A 23,963-nucleotide genomic window follows, 5' to 3' on the forward strand; every position below is an offset into this window, starting at 1 on the left:
TACATCAAGCTGGGTTGATATTCAAACAAGTCCCTAGATTAGCTAGTGACTCTAAATAAAAGAATAGATTTGATGTAGATCCTTCATAAATTTAATTAAGTCTACATCCAATATAGATAAAATCCTATCATCTCTAGCTGTAGGCCAAGGAGAGTAAGACCAGAAATGATCATAGTATATAGATAGGAACTTAGGAAGTAATAATTATATTATTTTAACTTAGTAGGTTATTAAATATTTCAGTCATATTACTACTAGAATTATTATGATAGCCTGATATTTTATCAAGACTATTCAATAACTAACATCTGCATATGCGGTGTAGGTGCGTCGGACGGCATGGTTAGAAATGAAGAGTCCATCCCCAAAACGAAGTTGATGAATATTGATAACGAGTGTTGTACAATTAGAGCACAAACCAGAAGCAAGTATTGAACAAAATTACAAGGAGGGCGTTCTTGTTTCTGGAAGGAGAAAAAGAAGCCGCACTTTTGCCTGTAGGGGTTGAGGAGCTACTTGTCTGAGCAGATGTACTTGTAGTGAGCGGCCAGACGCCGGAAGGCTGCTGGAATATTGTAGGGACAGCAGCTGTTACAGTAGTTGCAGGTGAGACTGACACTGCTCCTGGAATGGCACTACTACTGCCATTTCCTATCTCCAAGATATTATCGGGCCCGGGTTGCGGATTTCTCCGTGCGAAAGAGATTTCGTTGTTAGAAAGATCAAAAACGGAGTAGACCGAGCGTAAAAAGCTGCCACCCAAGATCGCCGAGTCTCCTTCTCCGATCGGTGCAAGACCAAGAATACAAGTATCCAAGTTGTCTTGCAAAGGGCGAGAAAGTTCACTCAAAGGCAATGAAATATTAAAACTATCGAATGAGAAAGTGATAAAGAAAGATGCGAGTGCCGTGCTGCAATTGTTTAACAGCCCAGCGCCAACAATATCATCCCACTCAGCGCCGACTTTTTGATAGATTTGCGCAAGGAGGGGCTCCGGCAGATAGGTCCAGGGTGCAGCGCTATTCACGATCATGTATGCTGGTAGTCCAGATGTCGTGAGAGTAGCGGGAGAGGAGCTTTCTTGCAGAGATACATTTGTAACAAGGACCGTTGGCAGATAATGTATGCCGCTGACAGCTGGTATAGACATGGTGTATAATTCACCAGTGTATTTGGCGGTGTTGACTCCAACAAATAGGACCGTCCCGTTTTGTCCTTCCATCCACAGACTGTATGCGGCGGAATTAATCTGGCGACTTTCCAGTAGAGCTTGTGGGAGACTTGTATAGGTATTATTGAGACTATATCCAATGCCTAGAAGATAGTTAGCGGACAAATCTTCAAGCCCAAAGGTCATGTCCACTGTCGCTGTCCCAAGTGTCAATTGATCTTGGACAAGATCCCCACTCAAGTTGCCCTTTTCAAGGGCAGTAATATTGAATTGCTCGCCGGTTGATTTGTATGTTGACGATGCACTGGCATTGAAAGATCCGAGCGAAGTGGCATTGGAGCTTCCTGGTGGAGCACACCCTAGTGGTGTACTTGCGCAGAGCTCAGAACTGGACGAGGTTACAACCAACAGACTGTGGCTTGTGTCTAGAACAACTTCCACTTGCTGCGGCGGTGTACCGAGAGCGACAATGCAAATAAAAATTGGAGCTGTAACATTATCCTACAATGATCATCACGTTAGCCCTGACCCTAGTAGGTAGGAATGATATCTAGGTTTACCCGGAATCCAGCAGGCAAAGCAACTGTGTCGCCTGGTTTCTGAAACTGATTCGAGTTGGAGCGGAGCTGGAGAGGGAAGCTGATGACGGCCGGCGTGTCTCTTGTCTGGAAAGATAATGCACTCGCGCCGGAAAGGGTCATGAAGGGCCAGCACAAGAATGATGATATCTTCATGATGCTAAGTGAGTCTCAGTCCGCGACATGTAGCTGTTTTCCGAGATGTTGTTTTGTTGTCAAGATGAGAGACCTTGAACAGAAAGTGCGGAAGGAAAGAATCACTTTCTTCTCCTGAGGGCTATGGCATGTACTTGTATGTAGCCAGCTAGCCAGGCGCCTTTGTCTTCCCTGCGCGGCTAGCAGGGATGTCTCTCTGCCCCGGTACAGGTAATTCACGGTACGTCGAAAGTGTTACCATACGGTATCATATGCAAGCGAAATACGGTTGTATTTCAATTTCAGGGTCCAACCTAAGTGGTACTATACGTAGCACTTCACAAGGCCATAGCTTGTACTTCTAGCATAACGAACGATTCTATCGTTCCTAGGCGGTATACTTTGCAGGAGGTCCAAAGACTCAGTATCTCGGTATGACGGCGATGGGATTGAAGTTTCGTATGCCAAAGCTATCTGCCACTGCTCTTGCACGGTTGATCAAACCATTACTAGAAAATCCCATTAAGAGGATCCCCTTCTTGGTAACCGTGGTATTTGGGTTATTATTTTGTTCCGACAATAGACTTGAGTCACGTGGTCTTGAGATGAATTGCCCACAAGCGGTCAACCAGCCAACGCACAGGATAGTTCAAAGGTGAGATACTTTCCGGCAAATAAAGATACCAGTCATCATCATCGACGAGGCTTAGGGTACGTGTCAATACGGTGCATTCATGCCATGCAGGGTAAAAGCCACTGTCCTCCCAATCGATCATTCCAGTAACAAGATAATCATCGGTATTGGGATCCTTCTTCACCATAATATTGTCAGTCCTCACATCACCATGAGTGAAAACTGACTCGTGCGTCAAAGTGGAGGAATTGTCATGTTTTAGAAAGGAACGAAGAAACTTCACGTAGGTGGCGCTGCCATGGTGGACCGCGGAAAATTGCAGTTCGTTGAACTGTGTGATTGTGGTAATGCCTGTGAACAAGGCACATTCATCTACCCGGAGTTCTTTAACACCTTCACCACATATCCCTCCAAGCACATTGCTGTCATCTTGTCGAATATCCCTCAGTCGGCAGAAAATACCATCCAACTGGTGTTGTATAGATAACTTCTCCCTATTTGACAGACTGGGCCATGCTTCAGTCAGTGTCATGTCTGGAATGTATGACATAAACATCACGCGAAAAGGGCCAAAGGCGATCAGGCCATGTGGTCTCGGAGCAGGTATATCCGGTGCCTTTCTCGCAAGGTATTCAATGCTTGTATACTCGGTGTAATCCGTATTTCCCGAAATGACCTTGGCAACAATTTCGTTGCTACACTTGACCACAATGCCCCTAACCGGATTTTCCCAGAGCTTCAGCGAATCCCAAAGTAGCTGTTTCAAGGATAGCACGAGAGCATTCTCTTTTAAGTCATTCGACTTGTTCAAGCCATTTCCTGAATATTGCGCAAGCAAGTCGTTCACTTCCTCCGATAACGGAGAGATAATCGTAGCAGTCTGAGCAAGTTCAAGGCGTGTCCTGAACTCGGGGCCGTTATCCTCAGGAGAATCTTTTTCGGCACGCGGTGTTACCTTGGGTCCAGTCGCTATTGTAATCTTTCGATTATAATTCTTCGGAAATGCAGATAGCAAGTTGACTTCCGGTTCATCTCTTAGTTTGTCGTATAGCTCATCTAAAGTTCGAAGATTAAATTTTGCAGCATAAGATAGCTGGCGATACTGAGCATTTCGATGTTCATGACGATAGAAATCGGGGAATATTGACATTAGATCCGCAGCTGGGTTGTCTTCCAAGGCGGCCTGGAATTCCCGCACTAGATCTCTGTTCCACTGTACAGCGTCATCGGTGAGAAGCGAAAGAAATGGCATGGTACGACCCAATGTAAGGAAATAAATACGGGGGATCGCAGGGAATTTTTTCAAACCCAGTTGTTGGATTACAGTGCAGGAGAGACTCTGTTGACAATTGAAGGGGAATTAGTTCGCAATTTTAGTCATTTTATATCGGGCCGACCTCCAGATTCAGAAGTAAACCTTGTCAAAAGAGTTACGGAAACGTGACTGGCTGACCTTATTTAGAATACATTCTAGACTTAAGGTATGTATAAGTCCCTTAAAAATATATTATGCGAGGTTTTTAATCTAGGGGTTTCACTTTCAGAATCCCGAGCTATTTCTCACGTTGCAGAGTTCTCATGATGAGCGGCTACCTAAAACAGTCTCTATCATCTAACCTTTCGACGATGATAATTTACAGCGGAGTACTTTGAGAGCGATCTTATTCGAAGATAAACAATCGTCTGAGATGGTTTGATGAGATTGGGTAGGTGATTAAAATTCTCAAAAATTTGGAGACATCAGAGATGGCTGCAAGACGAGGAGGTCCCTGGTTAGAGATCCTGTGTGGTTACTTTTACAGAGATCAAGGGAACAAAAATCTGCTATGGTCACGGAAGATTTAGAAGCGGTGAAGTTATGGACTACTCTAAATTTGATTTTTCATCTTCTAACTAGATATAAGGTCCATCACAACCAAACTGCACTCCCTAAAGGTAGATGCTTAGATACTGAACTACGAATTTCTTTTGCTAAAAGTCTAAGAGGACCTCACTTTATTTCAAATTACATACACAATATCAAATCGGATCACACAGCTGACGCGCCCTGAAAGTACCAGTGATTGCAACAAGTGCATGATCAAGCGTTGTTAACTTCAGTAACATCCCCTAGGAAAGCAATGCCTGTCTTGGAACGATCCAAGAACCTCTCCTCATCTGCCGCAATCGCAGCCGCGATTTCTGGCTGGCTTGTCTTAGTCGTGTAGGCATGAACAGCCTCTGGACTCGCAAAGGTCAACTCGGTGTAAGCATCGAAATCGAAGTCGGACTGTTGGCCCAAGACAAGTTTGGCTGGTGTCGTTGGGTTTCGCGCAGTCGTATCAGTTCCGGCATTGCTACCTTTCTCCTCACGGGCAATGTAGCTGCGGCGGTGTGAGATAGGGAAAACGTCGCCAGCCAGACGCTTGAGGAGGTGACCATGCTGCTCGCTATAGCTCGTGAACTCTTCAAGCGAAAGTCCGGATTTCCGGTAGGTGAAAACAACAGCTCGGACAAGAGTCATCTTGGAATCGAGCGTAGGTACGGTAATGTTGAAGGTGAGGAAATTGGCGATACTGTAGATACAGCTGATTTAATCTTCGAGATATTTGGATGGAATGGTGGAAATGTTGAGGATGTTGGAGATGTTCACAATAGAATATTTTCTGAGTCTTGTCGACGGTCGCATGCTCCATATTTATATTCATTTCCATGAATGACAGGCGTATCCCTCTAAGCTCAGATCGGCCAGATTTCGCTGTATCCAACTCTTCGGATCATATTACGCCTAAGCCCACGTACATGCGGGAGGCGGGAGAACTGAATCGGATGTTTGTACATCTACCGAACAAACCTTACTACCACCAACCTCCGAGATACAGAGTACCGAAGTACCGAATTGCGTGCGACGAAACGCCAGGAATGTCAAGATTTTAGAGACTAGAATTATAGTAATCAATCTAAGTTCATATTCAGGTATATCAAGACGCCGTCGAATACTGTCAAATTCGGATTGCAGGAAAATTCCGCCTATTAAAATAAACTTCCGGATCTAGTCTATCTATGTACTAGTCAGATCTTGTCGTTGTTTCTACGAAAAGAGAGGATAGTTTCGGTCGTTACTCTGCATTTGCAAAGTACTGTATGCATATCTATAGATAACGTTATCGAAATTTTCGATTTTGCTTGCTGCACGCTACTTATGGCCAAAGCGATAGCCTGATACGTAGCACTCAAATTGCAATAGCCTCGTTCACGCCTAATGGTTTCGATAGTCCGTCTCTAGTTGCGCTTTCTTCATCTATAAAGCATCCCAAGCCGGCAAATGCCTCGAATAATGTCCGTGAGTAGTATTCTTTGATATCGAMCCCGCCAGCTGCCATGGCGGTATTAGTGCGTGCTTCCTCGAGCCACTGTGATGGGTAGTGATCTTTCAAAACATAGTAATCTCTCCTTCTAAATTCCGGTCCATCACCGAACGGGTTGTATGGTTTCTCGGGTTCCGGTATGGAAACTTTCTTCAGGCCCTTGATAAGGACCTCTGAGTCTATGGCACCACTAGAGAGTAGGGCCTCTTTGTTAAGCGCCAACTTTCTTCCCTCACCGCGTAGAGCAGCTTGCTTTTGCCGTAGACGATCCTCTTCACTACGGCGTGCGGACGATTTCTTGAGCAAAATCTTTCGGCTCTCCTCGCGCGTGATATTCGCCGCATCACCCGCCGCGTACCAGCAGCGAGACGAGAAAGGAAGGATTCATGATCAGTTTGACGATTTCTATATTCTCGTTCATACTCTTCTTGTGCGACCTGACGACGTCGTCGTGCCTGTTCCTGTTCGAATGACTGCTGTTCTAAAAAGGCTGATGCCTCTTGCGATTCCCGCACCTGGTTTGCTTGAATGGAATCCAGATGAGAGCTTTCGTACTTTCTCAATTTTGCTTCTGTCTTGGCAACATCAACCCCTGTGACGAGATTCACGATCATTGTTTCGCGTTTTTCGAGAAAGTTGTCCCAATCGAGTTTGCTGTCGAATTCGTCTTCTCGACGGTTCAAACTAGTCTCTTTCTATCAGGTCTGAAAGGTCCCTTCAGTGTAGACTTGTGCTTACATTCTTATCACTCTCTTGCGAATGTCAACTTCTCTCTCGACGCCGATATCTTCAAATGTCTGCTCGTGAAACTCTTGCTTCCGTAATGTTTTGTCGCAACCGACAACAGGACAAGTGTTTGGGGCGGTAAATATGCGTTGCACACATGATTCATACATACGATGATAGCACGCCGGGTTTATGGGGAAGCGCATGTCCGGGTTGAGATATCGAGACGATTTGCAGATTGGACATACTTCTCATCAAAGACAAACGGTGTTAGCTCACGTCTCAAGTCTGGATAGACAGAAAAGTACCCACCATCGTCATCCCTGCTGTATTCTCTGCCAGCCATTTTTAAAAGTGAGGAAGGGATATTCACTGGCGGATGTTAGTTTGAACGTCGGCCTTGCAGCCTGCTAAATACGATGTAAGTAATCAGAACGTCGCATCACATTCTAGATGGCCTCAACATTATGGTGGCCTGGGTTTGCCACTAATCTGGTCGGAAAAGAGATATGGTAGACGATGAGGTAAGAAGCTAGACCTAACCATGGAAGTTTCGGAGCTTACTATAAGGTGGTGAGCCTTTGAAGCGCTATACCATATAAGAAAATGGTATGCAATGATACCTATTTAGGACGAGCTTAAACCTACCTATATGTGGAGAGATAAGAGATACGAGACATGTGCCTCTATTTACTGTTTTACACTGTATTCATTCCATTCTTATGAGCACTGATGACCTAATTGTGTTTTGCTGTGCTTCAGTACTTCAATCTTTTACTCACACTTCAGGAATTCTTTTCAGAAAACGGCAGATTTCTTGTGAGCGGCGGCAGTGAATCTATGAAAGTAAATGCAAGTTGCATGCTAGCTAATCATAGAGTTGATATACCAAAGCCTCGTTCGGCTTGGCATGGCTCTTACACAGCAAGTCCCAGCCTCCCTCAAGCCCCTGTTCACCAGAGATTCCCTTCCCCCACACCAAGCGCAAATCCGGGGCTGCGGATTCGTGATGCATCAGCCATTGGTTCCAGCGCTTCTCAAGTTCTCCGAAATATTGTTTCGGTTCGATGATGCCCAGCGCAGCATCCTGGATAGGGGAGGTGTTGACCTGAATGAAACCCAGCTGGGCTCCGAGGCTACTCAATGCTATAAAGTCTTGTGTATTATGGACCTATACAATAATAAATGTCAGCTATTTTCACTTCTCCTTGACAGGTCGAAGAACGGAAAGTGAGCGTCTGAAACCACCTTTTGCTGTAAACCAACGCTAAGGACGACTGTTTTAGCGGCGTGTAGAGCAGGCGTACCCTGGATCATGCCAAGCAGTTGCTCGAAGCCCCCATCACGACTACCAAAATTCGCGACGACGATCTTGGAAGGCTGCTTGATAGCAAGCCACTCTCCCGTACTGGCAATATCGGAGTATGAAACTGCCTTGGTGGGGAATGGTCCAGCGAGCTTGTCTGCCGCCTCGGAGAGGGCAGCTGGCGCCGAGGAAATTTGAAGTAGAGCCAGAGGACCAGTTCCGGCAGGTCTGCAAGAAAGATTAAAGGCCGCAGCGCGACCAGTTTTTGTCGACGCACCTATGCTGATGAAAACAGCCTTGGAGAGGTCCGCATCATCGACCGTCCACTGAGTGTCCGGCCCGGGAAGAGGGTGCAGGGGCGGATGAGTAGCTGGATCGGGAGTAAAAACGTACTCGCTGAGGAGATAACCACAAACCCAAGTCGGTCGCACGGAAGATCCCCAGCCTAGGCGCTCGAGGTCTTCCGTCTGAGTATCGACAACAATATAGCGGTTATATAACGACAGCATGAACTGCCGACCAGGGGAAGTCTCCACCCAATGGCCTTCTGGCTCTTCTCGGCTCAATTGCAAGTCCACTGCATGGCCGGAAGCAGGCCAGTAGCCCCAGAGCGATGTGCCCGACGGTAGGTCAGCGATGCTACTCTCTAGGACAGTTGCGTAGCCCCATGCAGGCACAATTCCCCATGTCGCTTGATCGTTGTAAGGGGCAGGCGATGTCTGGGGAACAGGATACAGATTCCATAAGTTCCACACATCAGCAAGTGCAGCGTAGGTCAAGTTGTTGGAGGTCAAGCTGACAATTTTGGCGCGCACGCGAACTGATGACGGCAATAGTGCCTTGGTTAACTCAGCGATACGAAAGCTAGCATGTTTAGCATGGTTCTGTTTGGAGACGACATGGACTTCCATTTTTGGTTCGAGGCGTGACTCGGAGAGAGTTTTTGAATCACTGAAGAGCTTGGTTACAGGAATCTGCTTATTGAGAAAGCAGAAAATATACTACACGGCAAACTTGCCCGAGACCCGTTGATAGGGTGGGTAATATATCATTCATATAAGCCATGTCTGTTAGTCACTCAACTATACAGCGACGACAAGTATATCAAAGTAGCCTCTAGCGGATAAGTCCCAGAGATGGTTGACAGTTCAGCTGAATTCAAATGCCCGATGTGCCAACGGGGTTGCGCCCACCGAAAGACAATCATTCGTGAGCTCGGGAATGTTCTATGCACGTCTGTCCTAGTGTGGCGGAACCTACATCCAATCGTTGGAAGCCTTTGTCGTAGACATCACATGGAACAGGGATTATTGGCCAGTCAAATGCAGATCCATGATTCTTGATATTCCTTCGTGCAACGGGGTTCTTTCACTACTCAATTCGGGATGAGTTGCATTAGTTCCAACAACCGGAGCAATGTTTTGACCTGATTACACACGAATTTCATGACCACGGTTTCGGTTTTATTGTCTGGCCAGCTGTGAAGATCGGGGTAGCGGCCCGGCTCGTTACCGAGCTCCCCGACTGGATTTAGAGATTAAGCTCAGTGATGATTAGCGCTCGAATCGTTCCATCGAGAGAACGTGGAATGCAATGAACTATTCCAGAACAAGGAGCCTACGATGATTTCAATGTAATGTCATATAGTTGCATGTACTCTTTCCCTGAGCAATAACTAGTTCTTGCTGTCAAGGCCAACATTCAACGAGCGGAGGTAGTTGCGGTGATGAGAGCAATTAACAAATTTGTTCACCTTTCAGGTGTTGATATTATCAAATGATCAATGATAGAGGAGGAGCCTTTACACATCGTAAATTGGTTCTTAGTATGTAGGAATGAAGAGCTGAACTATCCATAGCTGCCGTGGATGCGCATGGTTAGCTGCGTGGGCCTCACATCCGCCACGGGTTTCTTCTATAGTGAAACCAATAGTGATAACAAGTTGGATGTATTCTGGCTAATGAATCCGAGGTTGAATGAAGTTGGATAGGCATGATCGTCATTTTTCATGTCTATTCAGCCTACCACTATTTCCTGTAGCTTGGAGCGATTGGGGTCCATGGTAACAGTAATTTCGAGGAACTTTTCCAAACTATTGTTCATGTTAGTGCTGATGACCGCGTTTGTAAGCATACGTAGTTCTGAAGTTAAGATTTTTAGTGCATAAGGCTTACGTTCTTGCTGATATACTAGTAGACTCTAGGTATAGTTATCCAACTAGCTGGTCGATTAGAACTAGGAAAAGATCTTTTCTTTATAACCAGATAGCTAATTCACTCAATGAATATTTAGTTCATCAAATTCTGTTTGTATTATTACCAATTTCAAGTCATTTACCTATAGTGATTTAGATCGTTAGCTGACCCTAAAAGACTTGATAGCCTGGCCTTCCCTAATCTTGCAGGACCTTGGGCTTCATAATCCGGGACCAGGAAATACCTACAAGATGAATGGATCCTATCGTAAACAAGGAAATAATAATCTCAACCACTAGAGGAGACGACTTTATCAGGAGGAAGAGCATCCAAGCTACGAAAATTAATGGGACGCAAATAATGCATTTGCAAAACCGAGTTATCCAATATCCTATGTTTTCCAATTCTATTCGTCTCTTTTTTGGACATGGTGTAGCGGCCACTCAGCCCATGCTTGAAACTCTGCGGTAACAACTTTGCGGATGTGAGAAGTAATGTGGACATCCCAGCCTTCCATAAACCAAACCGACCTCATGTATTTCAATAGCATAGCCCAATTAGCAAGAATCACCAAAGCAAATGGGCTTTTCTGCTCAATATACGATACAAAATCTTGGGGTAATCGATATAACCAGCCCAATATGATGTGCATCAAGCCTACACCTCCCTTTGCGTTGGATCGATGCTGGTACACTTCGTGGAAGGTATGACGAAGAGTTTGAATGGCAAACTGAGACAACTTCCGAATGCTTTCGTCTGGTGTTTGCGCACTGAGCCAAATCTGCAGCCTTCGAAGGTAATCCCAATGCTCTAATAATTCATCACGCAGCTCTGGACTGATATCTTTTGATATCAAGTCAACTTCAGGGGACAGAACACCGACAAAAACATTATCTCGATAGGATTCTCTGGTCGTCTTCACACCGTATAAAAGCTTATACCATTCACCTGGACCAGAATCGCTAAACACGAGGTACTCTCCGGGCCGAAGGCCCCTTCCAAAGCCGACCAAGCAAATTAATACAGTCGCTAGGTATACACGTTGACATGACTCCACGTCAAGGCCCGAAATTTCTGACGTAGTATGTTGAATCCCTAGCGTATAATGGTCATCGGCCTGCTTCACATACTCCTCTCTCGATTCTGGCCGCTGGCGACTAAGATGCAAAGCAGCGAATGCTAGCAGAAGATGAAGAAACGGGCGATATGAAAGATTCTGTTCAATGATGAGCTGCCATTTATTGGTGTCATCCGTCCCGTCTTGCAATGTCCGTGATGTTGAAGCTACATAATGATAGAAGAGATGGAGGTCTGCGAAGGAGATCCCATGGTTCGACACGGACACGCTCAGATTGCATTGCACTCCCACCGAGTTGTACGTCGGAGACTTTTGCTCGGAAGTGTTCTGGTTCTTCTTTCTCATCTGAACGACAGAGCGTTGATAGATACGAAATCGATTGCGCGAAGTGGCCGTTAACGAAGACGATGTGGAACCACATGACGTCTCCGGCTCTGTAGTCGCATGTCTAGCAACGGTGAAGTCGCATTCTATGGAATGTTTGGAGCAATTCGCACAGACAGGCTTATTCTCGTCACACTGGATATGGTTAGAGTCTTACTTGAAGCTGAGTTGGGAAACGTAGTTGACCAGACAGACCTTCATGTGCCGAATTTTACAATTACTACATCCTAGGCGAGACTTGTGATGTGACCTGCGTGATACGCGCTTTGTTCCGGGCCTATCCGTAGCGGACATGTTAGTCGCTCACGTTTAGCAAGCTCCCGGATATTGTTTCAATGTTATCTCGCATCCCTTCTGACTCGACTGAGGAAATAATTGCGCTCGGTCTGATTGGGTTTGGTAGAGTGCAAACAAGGCAAACAGCATCGCACTTTGCTGACAAACACTTTTCTGCTTTCATTGGATCCTTTGTAGCTGTAGGCTGGTGGCTTGGTCCTAGAAATCAATGGGCCACTTCTCCGATTCTCAGAATCTCAATTTCGTGTTCCTATTCGATTCCAGATGAGCACGCGTGTGTTGAAAATATGGGTCACATGATGACGGCGCCATATAACCCTATACAAAGCATTAACTTACCAAAAAGCCTCACTAGGGTCATCCTGTTTCCGGCCAAATGGTAATCTTGCTTCGACAGCGTGATAGGGTTAGAGACAAGATTAGAAAAATCTACGCATTTGTAGACTTTTTTACAACTTACTACAGTTGGACAGAGCTTCTACGTTCTAAGCATGCACTTAAGTTTTCTCGGTGCCGATTGTTCGATATCTAATGAGCATTTGGCATCCGTTCCTGATCGCTGCTTAGGTTGAGGAATATCGTGTTCAGCCGGACTGTACTGATAATGAAGATTCATTTATATACTAAGGTAATGATATAGTACTCATTGCTTACTGTCTGATTCTACCACTTTCAACTACTCCTATGAAGAATGTGCTCCGTTGTATGGTTCAGGGTGCGGGCCCTTCCTAGGGCACCGAAGAGGAGTGTTCCCGTATTCGTATTGGCAAACTTGGTGTCTATACTACGGACTATAGAGTGTCTAATACAAAAACAACTCAGCTATCCCAATATAGAATAAATCCCGATTATTGGTGACCTTTTCCTTCTGGTAGTTACTTGACACAGGGGTAATACCTCCTAGCTATTTAAGCGCAGCATGTGCTTCTCAACGATTTGTATGAGGTATTCAGTACCAGTAACAGGCATAGGACAGTCAAATGCCTTCCAAAAAAGGTACTTTTGACCTAGGCATACAGAATCTTTCCTTTCCTTTGTACTACCCAAGTTTCTTCACCAATTTCTTCTTCTCCCCTTTCATTATTTAAGCGCCATCGATCCTAAGAACCATGAGCACCCACCAGGCGTTTGGCCCAGTGGTCAACGGCACTCAAATCGTTTTCTACGACTATCGTCCTAACAAGGCTGCTGGTATATCTTTCGTGGCTCTGTTTGGAACGATCACTCTACTTCATATGATTTATTCCGTATGTCGACTTCGAGCATGGCACTTCATTCCACTACTTTTGGGAGGCTTAGGTATGAACGCCGTTCCTCTTCAACAACCATACTACGAAATTCTCTAATGAGTACAACTAGGTGAAACATTTGGATATCTCGGCCGTGCTCTTTCATCAGATAATCCCAATGATAGCGGCCAATTCATCTTGCAAACAATGCTACTCCTTGTTGCTGCACCGTTCCTAGCGGCAACCGTTTACATGACTACTGGTTGCATGATCATGTCTCTCGGACCCCATAGCAACGGGGTTTGGGGTCATCGGTGGATGACAAAGATATTATTTTTCGTTGACATTGCTTGCATTATGAGTCAACTTTACGGCACTGGGCTTGTCGCTTCCGGGAATCCAAGCAAGTTGGCTGAAAGCCGCACGGTCATTATTGCTGGCTTGATAACCCAGTTTGTTGCGATGTTTGTCTTTATACTCACATGCGGCTTCATGCATATGCGATTCAAGCCCCAAATAGCGAAATCACATGCAAAGTATTTTATATCCGTCGAAGCTGCGGGCATATTCTTGCTTGTGCGAAATTTGGTTCGAGTCTTTGAGTATCTCCAAGGTTCACATGGATTTGTGATTACTCACGAGACGTTCATATATATGTTTGACGCCCTGCCGATGTTTTGCATGATGACTATGCTTGCATTCATCAACCCGGCTCGTCTTATTAGGGAAAGAAAACTCTATGAAAAGAATCAAAGAGACTCAGAAGGACAGATCATGTTAGGGAGGTGGTAGCTGATATGCCCGAGCAGGGAAGCCTTGACCGCTGTTGGTTGATAACACTGCTCCAAATGGTAAATGGAGACAATAACAGGTCAGCCAATGGTCTAAGATTGTGTGTCGACTTTTAATTGCTGTTTCAAAATGGGGTGTTGCAATCGTGGCTGATTTCAAGCTCCAGTCAAACTGTATCCCTGAGAAGATACGTGTATATATCATCAAGTAGGGTATCTTGGTATCCAGTCTATGGGTATGTAGACCATAATCATTAGTAATCGTCCAGAAGTTAGATCAAAGATTTTAAGCTTGAATTAGGTCACGTTTCTAAAAGATACGTTATCAGTTACTTATTTTTGCATACATACATAGTGACATTTCCAAGCCTATGCCATGGAAGAACTTTGAAACATACAACCTTGGAATGCCGTGGCCAAATGAATACGAGTTTCCTAGCTCCCACGTCGGGTGAAATCGATCCAGCTGATTGTGAAGCGTTCTATTACTCACTTTCCGACACCGCATGCTTACCTCTTCATCTGTGATATCCACATAGAAGCAACGGCACGGTGACACCTCCAGACCGTTAATCCCATTACATTCCTGGGTTATCTATATCCGATCGTCGAGAGCAAAATTATCACTTAATACAATAAAATTATTCTAGGTTACTGGCAATTGAAAGGCATAAACTAAAAGTACGAATATCCTTCGGTCCAACCATATTTGCACGGATGACAAAGATCAAAACCTCGGACCAGTCGAAGATGAACGCTAAATGAAGCCAAGCCATGTCGAACTGGCTGAAGGATTCTGTTGTACCAGAACCTCTACTCTATCGGTGTTATGCCATCTGACTAGTTTTACACCGCAGTGCCCACAGTAGTGTTCGACATCTTTCAGCGATCGCATAAAAAAAGGTATGCATCCAATACAGCAGCAGCAGCAGAGACTTGCGGCCCAAGCACTGAACACAAGTTAGTCTATTTTGTCTTGGTTTTGCATCGTTTCCAAGGTTGCAATGATGTAACATTCGGGTTTATAAGACACAGAAGGACCTCCCAAGTCAAGATCAACATGATGAATTTACATACCGCGTAGTGGTCCCTGTCACAACTTCCGTGCGAGTCATGTCACGATGTCCACAAGACGGACAATCCACAACAGCTGCGGCATTGGTAAGAGATCCCAGAGGTGTTGCAGTACTGTATTGCGAGTAGATCGGCTCGGGCGGGKAATTTTGTTGCTGTACTGGCAATTCGATATCGTTAGTCCTTGACGACGAGGGATTGTTTAAATCGGTGTATGCAGGAGCAGCTATATCAAAGAGATTAACGCGAATTTCCAACCAAGTGTGAGACAGAGTCTATGTAATGTTATAGTAATAAGAAATAGGTAGGGGTTAACTTGCCCTGCGCTTGTTTCTCAGACATTTCCACGACAGCAAACCGCGTGCTGGGACAACAATTGCCATTCTCAATTTTCAAGGTATGGGATAGAAGCTGCTTTTAAACAATCCATTGACTTGTGGACCTCTTGTTTTCCATACTACCTCTGTGGGCGTTGCACTAATGGGGATCTCTAAAAGTTTTGGCACCTTTCCGAAAACAGTAATTATCCGTATCCGTGTTATGAACTTTACTAAAGCCCCCTACCATGCAAAGTCTATCCCCTATCATGGGAACTTGTACAAAGATGAAACTGGTACTAGACTGATTCTGGGTTGGTTATTTTTTGACATGATTTTTCGCTATTGAGTAATCAGTTCTAGCTACCAAGGCAGGACGCAAAGTACTTACTAGCAGTTAGCAAATACCAAGTGCGTAATATACCCATGGGGATTAGAATTAGCCTGTCATAAATGAGGCACATAGTGCCAGATAATCCAGACACCCAACTTGCTAGAACAGATCAACATTTTGATTTTGGGTAAATGTCTCATCTCGGGTGAAGTACACACATTATAGGTACTGGGGAGCTACGAATTGGTGCAGTAGTCGATCAGAAGCAATTATTTATCAGGGCTCTCAAGTTTACCCTTCACGCTATATGGACTATGGCAAGATTTACTCGCTGTATTGTCTATCTATATCGCCTTCTTAACCTCATATTGTACACAAGACACACAGCTCGACAATACAATTCTTGTTAGTCTTCACATTCTTAAGTTAGCTCTCACAACGTCATTTCTGGCCAAGGCCACTGAGTGTTATCTCTGCTGACCATCCAATGTATGGAGAATACATGCGATAACTTCTCCGTTCGAACGGGTCTCAAACGTGAGACCTGGAGGCAAAACTGTAGTGCTGTGGTACAGCGTCTTCACTAATTCTAGACCCTCCCTTAATGTATCCTCATTCAGATTCGCGCTCATGAAATTCTCTTCCGAGCGCCAGGAACGCATTGCATCAATGCCTCGATAACGGAGCCTATAACCAGGGCATCGAGAGGGCTGGCACTATTTCATGATTTGCGGTGAGGATCAGAGCTTGGTCGTGGAATTCCTTCATAGCGATCTCTGCCGCTTCAATTGACGCTTCACATTCAAGGATTGTATTGGCAAGTAAAGGCGCGCTTCTAATAAACAGTGATGTTTTGACTTCTATTATGCTGTAGAGGGCGGATAGCTAAGTCCTTACTGGAGAGTCTGGTTTATCGTGATGTGGGGTCTAGACAGACTCCTTCACTAACGACCAAATTAGGCTAGGCGGTGAAGTCAAGCACGACCGCCATGCCTATTGTAGACTAGCGGCGATCTCGGAGATCAAATTGGGGCAGTGCATTCTCACTTGTGACTTGAATCACTTGAACACCTCACTCGTTCTTCGTCAGTAAGGCAGTCTGATGTTCAGATGACTGCACATAGTCATGATGACCTGACCGCTATCTTGACGTTCACTTGCAAGCTCTCTGTCTTGCTTAAGACGGCATCCTTTCCCCTCACTCTGTTATCGCCATCTGCTCTCCTCGCATCATGCAGTTCGGAAAAGCAGTCGGGACTGCTTGCAGCTCCTTCGCTATCACTAATATTGACGACATGTTCGTCTTGGCGGCCTTTTTTGCAGAGTCATACACCAGTGAAAGTCTGACTCCGCTGAAGATTACTATCGGTCAATATATTGGATTCACGATTATCGTCGCCATTAGTATGATAGGTTTTGGTATAGCGCAGGCGCTTCCCTCGGAACCTATTGGATTTCTTGGTCTACTTCCTATGCTGCTCGGAATCTGGAAATTGTTCGAGCTTTATTTCGACGATGAGTCAGAAGATGACGATGAAGAAAGAGAAGTGGGAGCAGTTACCGAGAAATCTCATATTGCTACCGTGAAGAGCATACTTAAAGTCTCTATCGTCACAGTGACGAACGGCGGAGACAACATCGGAACATACGTGCCGCTATTTTCACAAGCCCAGGGAGCAGAAATAGCAGTATACATCGTTACATACTACATCCTACTCGGGGTGTGGTGCCTTGTAGCGTACCTAATCATGCGGCAGAAACATATACTGCGCCTCGGTCAGAAATACGCCGGCATAGTGGTTCCTTTTCTCTTCATCGGCCTGGGGATATACATCATTGTCAAGTCCTCGTGTTACCCGTGGTCCATCGAACATATTAACGATTCACTCTCCTCACATATCGGAGAAACTGTCATGGCAGTCGTGACGACAGGTCTTCTTTTGATATGTATCGGTGCTATGTTCTGGTTGAAGCTGCGAAAGAAGAACACGCAGCCTACTTCCGCCATATCAGGTGCTGAACATGAAGTAGAAGCCCCAAATGATGACACTACGGCACAGCGAACCACAGAAGCAGATGCAGAACAATCGGTCGCTACAACTTTGGTCGAACCAAACATAGTTCCTCGTCGTATCGAAAGCGAGCCTTGCTAGGGCAATTCCTGTCCTCTTGCATGACATATCCCGGCGTTCACATTGGGTCGTATCTTTAGCATCACTGAAGGAGTTCAACAGTTAGCAGTAATGGTGGATACATACTTTTTCCTAAGCACTACTAAGACCATCTACAATTCAAAAAAGTGGAAACTAACGTGTCATTGGACATGTAGCAATCCTTCTACATTCTTTCTGCTAGATAGTATATATGACGAAAACATCCCGTCACGCGTAGACATGTATAACGTGCGGGCTGCTGTGGTACTCGGCCATTACACCCTGTATTGTGCAAGGAGTGATTCTATCGCGAGAAACGGTTGAGCCAATGAGAACGGGACAAGGGTTCTTACCAGCGATCTAAGGCACCTAGGCACGCATATACACCCGTGATGATGTTGAGGTGACTTTGGACATAGGTCTTATGGTGGTCACCACTGAGCTGTAAAGATGTACTGTTAACCAACTGAGTATTTAGATCCAACCGGCCGTGGAGGTCCCGCGATCTTGCTCCAATTTCAAATTGACCTCGATATCTTCTGGAATGCTATTTGTTAGCACCATGGAAGCAGCTGTTTCTCTTTCAATAGCCTTGTCTATGATTTTCCACGTTCGATTTCCCCATGTCCTTCACTACGTGATTTTCCTAGCAGCCCAAACCTTTCGGGAAACCCTCTCTTTGAATATGCCATCTCACAGTCCCCTTCGGACTAGGCACGTGAAGTGATATAGAGCAATTTTTACGATTCAGGTACGATTGATATCTTGAGGATGTCACAGATATCTGTGGCGAGGTTCTACTTGCTTCCCCATGATGTGACGAATTGGAACTTCAGACTAGTCTGTAATAGCTGAGCATTATTTACTTTGTTTTCCATTATGTGATCGAATAGTGATATTCAGTCATTCCTCTAATCAATAATGGACCCGTTGTAAGCACTAAGTTGTCACTTTTCACGGAGGACTTTTAGGGCTGAATCACCCAATTTCCACTCGGATAGATTCAACCTCCCGCACTCCGTGTAATCACGCCGGTTTCCGGATACGTAATTAAAACCTTAAATCCACGACGAGCGATTTCTATTATCTTGACGCGTTGTTTGAATTACCCGCAAAATGGCGACAACCAAAAAGGACCGGGAATACGAAATTGTGCTTGTCGGTGCAACAGGTTATACTGGCAAGCTGACTGCCCACCACATTGCGCGAAACCTGCCTACGAATCTGAAATGGGCTATTGCTGGACGATCGAACATCAAACTCGATGCTCTTGCCGCTGAGTTGAAGCATATCTCGCGCGATAGATTGCAGCCAGGTATGACTCAATCTGGTTTGTGTCAAGCGCATGCTTACGAGTGGCGCAGGAATTGAAATTGTGGATGTTGAGGATAAAGCGCAACTTACCGCTCTTGTCGCCCGGGCAAAAGTATGCATCAGCGTGGTTTCGTACAACGAGGTAGGTGCGAATATTATTGAGGGGTGTATTGATAGCCGCACGGATTATGTTGATACGTGAGTGAGCCAGTGACTTGTACCTAGGTAGTTGCAGGGCCAACCGGGATACTGATTATATGTAGTGCTGGCTCCGTCACACATCTACGACAATGGATTGACAAATACCACCATGCAGCCGAGAAGGTGGGTGTTGCTGTAAGTATCATCTCTCCACAATGAGCGTACTTTACTGACGTTAGATAATAGATCATTACATCCTGCGGCAATTTCAGCGCCTTCCAGGATCTTCTCACATGGCTCTCCGCCAACGAACTTGCGAAAACCTCATCTCTCAAGATCAAAGAGGTCGTTCTTTCCGTATTGAGCATGCCAGCAGACCCCAGCGGTGGAACTGTAAAGTCAATGTTGACTAGAACGAATCTCGATGAAAAGACCATCCAAGAATCGCAGACCCCATGGTATTTGTCGCCCGTCAATGGCCAGCAGTATGTGGATGACGAAGCCAATGTTTTTGGCATACGACATGATGCAGTACTCGGCACACTGTCACCCAGCTCATTTAGCGATTTACAGAATCGAGCTGTTGTACACAGGACGTGGGGACTGCTTGATGGAGGGAATCGTTACGGCCTGAACTTTCGATACAGTGAATACAGCAAAGTCTCCTCGACCATAGCTGGGATTGTGGATATACTCAAAGCTAAGGGAATAAGACTCATGTTCACACTTGCGCCATTGAGGGCTATCTTGAGGATCATTTTGCCGAAGCCAGGCGATGGTCCGGATGTGGAGAAAGAGAAGAACGCTGTGGTTGATATGGAAGCTGTTGCGTCGGCAGATTCGGAAGATAGCTCGACAAGCCCAAAAGTTTATGCGAGATTCAAATTTTCAGGAGGACCGTATACAGCCACAGCTGCTTGGCTTGCACAAGGAGCTGCCTCATTGCTTTATACGAGGAAGTTGGAGGATGGTGTTGTGGGTGGATGTTTGACGCCGGCTTTTTTGGGAGCGGATCTAGTGGAGAGGATTCAAGCAGTTGGCGCGGAGTTGGAAATCAAGGTATTATAAGAAATAATTGGAAGGGAAATGGCAGTTTGGTATGTATCAATAATTCGTAAGATCCCAATGATACCAGCGCAGGTGCTGTCTGTCGTTTTTGTTAGATAGACTGTGTGCCTACTGTTGTATTTCACAGTCTCTGTTGGTCTAGAATACTTGCCTAGACATGCTCTTAGCCATCGTCATTAAACTCGACTTGCTAAGAAACGGTGTTGAAAGAGGCAAGATCCCAGATAGGTAGGGTGCTTATATTTTCCTAATTGGGTAACATGAGTCGCACAATGACCTGAAAGTGTTCCCACCTTTAAAGGTGATGTTTACCCTCCTCCATTTAGCCTCATCTCACTCTTGGCTTGAGTATACGTAGCAAGCTTCAAGGTTGCTGCAGATCAAGGCGTGTTACTGGAGCAATCTAAGGTTACATGAAGCGCAAGTGCGGGGGAGACCCCAAAGAAGGATTCTAGTCTGTAAATGTGGCCCAACTAGGAATTTATAACCATCCATTGGCTGGCACATCATTAGTTAAGAATGCAGATGATAAGTTGAATGGTAAGATCTGGTCAAGAGATGTTGTGACTAAATTCAAAGCTATTGCCCAATATACATAGATTCATTTTCAATCACGAGATATCGAAGGACGAGTATGCTACTCATATATTGAACACCAAAGATCGTGTTCTTCCAAGTCGTGCAAGCGTTCCAATATGCCTGTAGATAGCCTGAAAATTTTCAGATGTCAAAGGAAGTCACTAGATAACAATGTTACATACCTACATCTTCAACCTATATCTCGAGCCATTTATGGCCCAATAAAGTATGATTGAACGCTCCAATAAAAAGTATGATTCATAACTAACGCTGTATGACGGAAATCTCTCCGCATTTCCGGCACAAGAAACTGAGGCCGGATGTATAAAGTCACACGAGATCCCATAATATGTCCACATTACTTGACGATTGATTTGTGTTCTCCGAATTCTGCAATTGTACAGGGTACTCTCAGCCCGTTCTGTCTACCAGGAAAAATCAAATCACGCAAACATGTCTGTAGATGTAGAAGCCGATACCTACTTCGCTGTCACCGCAGATAGGCGCGTTCAGGAAGCGCAGAAGACTCGATGGCAAACAGCATTGCGGAATAAAAAGATCTTTCTCATAGCGTTCTTTGCTTCGTACGCCTCGCACCACCTATTTTCCTGTGATTGACTTCTTCCTTAATCTAGCATCCAACTAACCCTTCGCGTTATGCAGTTTCGGTGGCTTCGAATACGGCTACCAGCAAGGCGTCCTTGGCGAGTCATTCATAATGACAAGATTTGCAGCAAACTTTCCTTCAGTCGTAAACTCATCTAGCACCCAGGGTTGGTTGACCTCTGTGTTGTAGCTTGGCGGTATTGTCGGCTCGTTGTCCGCGGGTGTCCTCGGAGAGATCTTTTCTCGAAAGTATACTATGTTCATCGCATGTTGTTGGGTGATCCTGGGAAGCTCTCTGTATTGCGGTGCGCATGCAGGCGACCCGGGTCTTCTCTATGCTGGAGGATTCTTTACAGGCCTTGGGGTGGGACTTTTCAGTGGTGTCGGGTAAGCTGCTTCATTACGAGAAATTTAGTTACTCTGTCTAAGAGGCGGTTGTGTGAAGACCATTGTACAACGCAGAATTGGCATCCCCCGAACTACGTGGTTTACTGATTCCATTCTACCAATTCGCAACCATCCTCGGCATGATGTCCGCCTTCTGGATTGGGTACGGAAGCAACAATATCGGTGGAACAGGCGATACACAATCAAACCTCGCATGGCAGCTACCTTCCATCATTCAAGGTATCCCGGCTTGCCTTCTTGCAATTGAAATTTGGTGGATGCCCTTTTCTCCTCGCTGGCTCGTCAAGAAGGGCAGGGTCGAAGAAGCCCGAAAGACACTCGCGTGGCTTCGAAAACTTCCCGTTGATGATGCTTTGGTGCAAGTTGAGTTTCTCGAAATTCAGGCAGAGGCTCTCTTTGAACCGTGCGTTTGAAAAGGCATTCCCAGATCTTGCCACCAAGGAGAAGCAGGATGTTCTGTTTAGGGAATTGGCGCAGTATGTCAACTGTGTTCGGACAAAGGACAATTTCAAACGTGTTGCCACCGCTTGGTCGGTCATGTTCTTTCAGCAGTGGAGTGGAATTGACTCTAGTATGTATGAAAACTTGAATTGCATTGAGAATATTCAACTTACCTGGATGTAGTTATCTACTATGCTTCCGAAGTCTTCGTCAGTCTAGGTCTCAACACTGGTACCATCGCATTACTTGCGACAGGTGTCACTGGGGTCGTGTTCTTCGTCTGCACATTTCCTGCAATGGTAATTACACTCATACCCAATATTAAATCTTATCAGATAGTTGACTTATTTCTGCCATCAGCTTGTCATTGATAAAATTGGTCGAAAGCCTATGCTTCTGGCGGGATCTGGCTTGATGTTTGCGGCCATGGTTATCGTCGGAGTGATCGTGGCTAAGTTTCGTCACGACTGGGAGCATCACGCAGTAGCTGGTGAGAATTCTTCATTCAAACTTTACTTTTCGTTATTCGTCCTCCGACAATGTACTAACAATTTCTATGATAGGCTGGGCAGCGGTTGGTATGTGAGTCCCCAACTATGGGTCCTTATTCAACTTCTCTTATATCAAAAATTACACGCTAACTTCTAATTTAATAGCTTTATTTGGGTCTATAACGGCACCTTCGGCGCTACATGGGGCCCAGTCTCATGGACACTCGTCTCCGAAATCTTTCCCCTCTCCATCCGCGCCAAAGGAGCCTCAATCGGCGCATTCAGTAATTGGATTAACAACTTTGCCATCGCTTTGTTTGTTCCCCCTATGTTTGATACCTGGGCTTGGGGTACCTACATCTTCTTCTCCGTTTTCTAGGCCGTTGGTATCGTGTTGGTTTGGTTTGCTCTTCCAGAGACCAAAAATGCGACTTTGGAGGAGATGGATCGAGTCTTTAAGAGCCATACTGGTAAGGAGGATGCAAGAATGTTGGCTGAGGCGCAGCGCGATGTGGGCTTGATTAGATTCCTATTGGACAGAAACTCGGATGAGAAGAAGCTGGCGACGGAGGTTGTGTCGGAGCATCTCGAAGGGAGATCGTGAAAACTTGGTTAAAAGTTTCGCCTGTGATTCAGTATCCATATTGAAGCCGAAAAGAGACACGAATTCTACATTGCTTCTAATTTGTCATCCCCAGTATTGATCAATTACGTGCTGCCAGTTGCAGTGGACTACACTGACCCTAGGTACATGGCCTAGATCTTAAAGTCAGATTGTTGGAAGATCTCGATTCTATGACAAACAGGCTTTTGTTTTGTATTACAGGGTATAGATATGGGATTTATATATGATAGTACTGGAGTGATCAGCTTTTGTGAGATACCCTCATCACTGACATATGTAGGATGTAGCTATAAGGTGAGATACAAAATATTCTAAAGCATACATATAACAATGAATTCATAAGGTTCTCAATCACGTCCCATCATGGTAGCGCTCAGACCAAGCATAGTACCGAGGTTATCAGCATTTGCATTCCAGGTGTCCAAATTTCGCCTCATTGACCCTTCATTTCTCTGCTTAGAAGCATTAATGAGGTCCCCAAAGACGTCAAATCCATTGCGAGCCATGGATTGATACACTTCATACTCCGTTTGCCATATTG

At 45.3% G+C, this 23,963-nt stretch overlaps 6 protein-coding genes across 6 annotated transcripts; 2 read left to right on the top strand and 4 right to left on the bottom strand.

The window, feature by feature from the left end:
• Positions 1-406: 406 nt before the first annotated feature.
• On the bottom strand, positions 407-1,905 carry BHQ10_008963 (uncharacterized protein; the record flags this gene model as incomplete). Its single annotated transcript, XM_040881826.1, has 2 exons — positions 407-1,672; positions 1,732-1,905. 2 exons carry the CDS (start codon positions 1,903-1,905, stop codon positions 407-409), a joined length of 1,440 nt encoding a protein of 479 aa, XP_040737465.1.
• A 569-nt stretch (positions 1,906-2,474) lies between these two features.
• BHQ10_008964 (uncharacterized protein) lies at positions 2,475-3,770 on the bottom strand (the record flags this gene model as incomplete). Its single annotated transcript, XM_040881827.1, has 1 exon — positions 2,475-3,770. The coding sequence occupies one exon, from the start codon at positions 3,768-3,770 to the stop codon at positions 2,475-2,477; it is 1,296 nt and encodes a 431-aa protein (XP_040737466.1).
• Positions 3,771-4,598: 828 nt separating this feature from the next.
• On the bottom strand, positions 4,599-8,808 carry BHQ10_008965 (uncharacterized protein; the record flags this gene model as incomplete). The annotated part of the gene is made up of 4 exons (XM_040881828.1): positions 4,599-5,073; positions 6,289-6,560; positions 7,481-7,762; positions 7,858-8,808. 4 exons carry the CDS (start codon positions 8,806-8,808, stop codon positions 4,599-4,601), a joined length of 1,980 nt encoding a protein of 659 aa, XP_040737467.1.
• Positions 8,809-10,498: 1,690 nt separating this feature from the next.
• On the bottom strand, positions 10,499-11,848 carry BHQ10_008966 (uncharacterized protein; the record flags this gene model as incomplete). Its single annotated transcript, XM_040881829.1, has 2 exons — positions 10,499-11,689; positions 11,750-11,848. 2 exons carry the CDS (start codon positions 11,846-11,848, stop codon positions 10,499-10,501), a joined length of 1,290 nt encoding a protein of 429 aa, XP_040737468.1.
• A 4,980-nt stretch (positions 11,849-16,828) lies between these two features.
• BHQ10_008967 (uncharacterized protein) lies at positions 16,829-17,749 on the top strand (the record flags this gene model as incomplete). Its single annotated transcript, XM_040881830.1, has 1 exon — positions 16,829-17,749. The coding sequence occupies one exon, from the start codon at positions 16,829-16,831 to the stop codon at positions 17,747-17,749; it is 921 nt and encodes a 306-aa protein (XP_040737469.1).
• Positions 17,750-18,865: 1,116 nt separating this feature from the next.
• BHQ10_008968 (uncharacterized protein) lies at positions 18,866-23,401 on the top strand (the record flags this gene model as incomplete). Its single annotated transcript, XM_040881831.1, has 12 exons — positions 18,866-19,064; positions 19,114-19,261; positions 19,327-19,399; positions 19,451-20,263; positions 21,648-21,844; positions 21,903-22,268; positions 22,330-22,436; positions 22,490-22,605; positions 22,667-22,796; positions 22,870-22,888; positions 22,963-23,147; positions 23,214-23,401. The coding sequence occupies 12 exons, from the start codon at positions 18,866-18,868 to the stop codon at positions 23,399-23,401; spliced, it is 2,541 nt and encodes an 846-aa protein (XP_040737470.1).
• Positions 23,402-23,963: the final 562 nt, after the last annotated feature.

The sequence above is a fragment of the Talaromyces amestolkiae genome (genome assembly GCF_001896365.1).
Source record: "Talaromyces amestolkiae strain CIB chromosome Unknown scaffold21.1, whole genome shotgun sequence".
Taxonomy (NCBI): Eukaryota; Fungi; Ascomycota; class Eurotiomycetes; order Eurotiales; family Trichocomaceae; genus Talaromyces; species Talaromyces amestolkiae.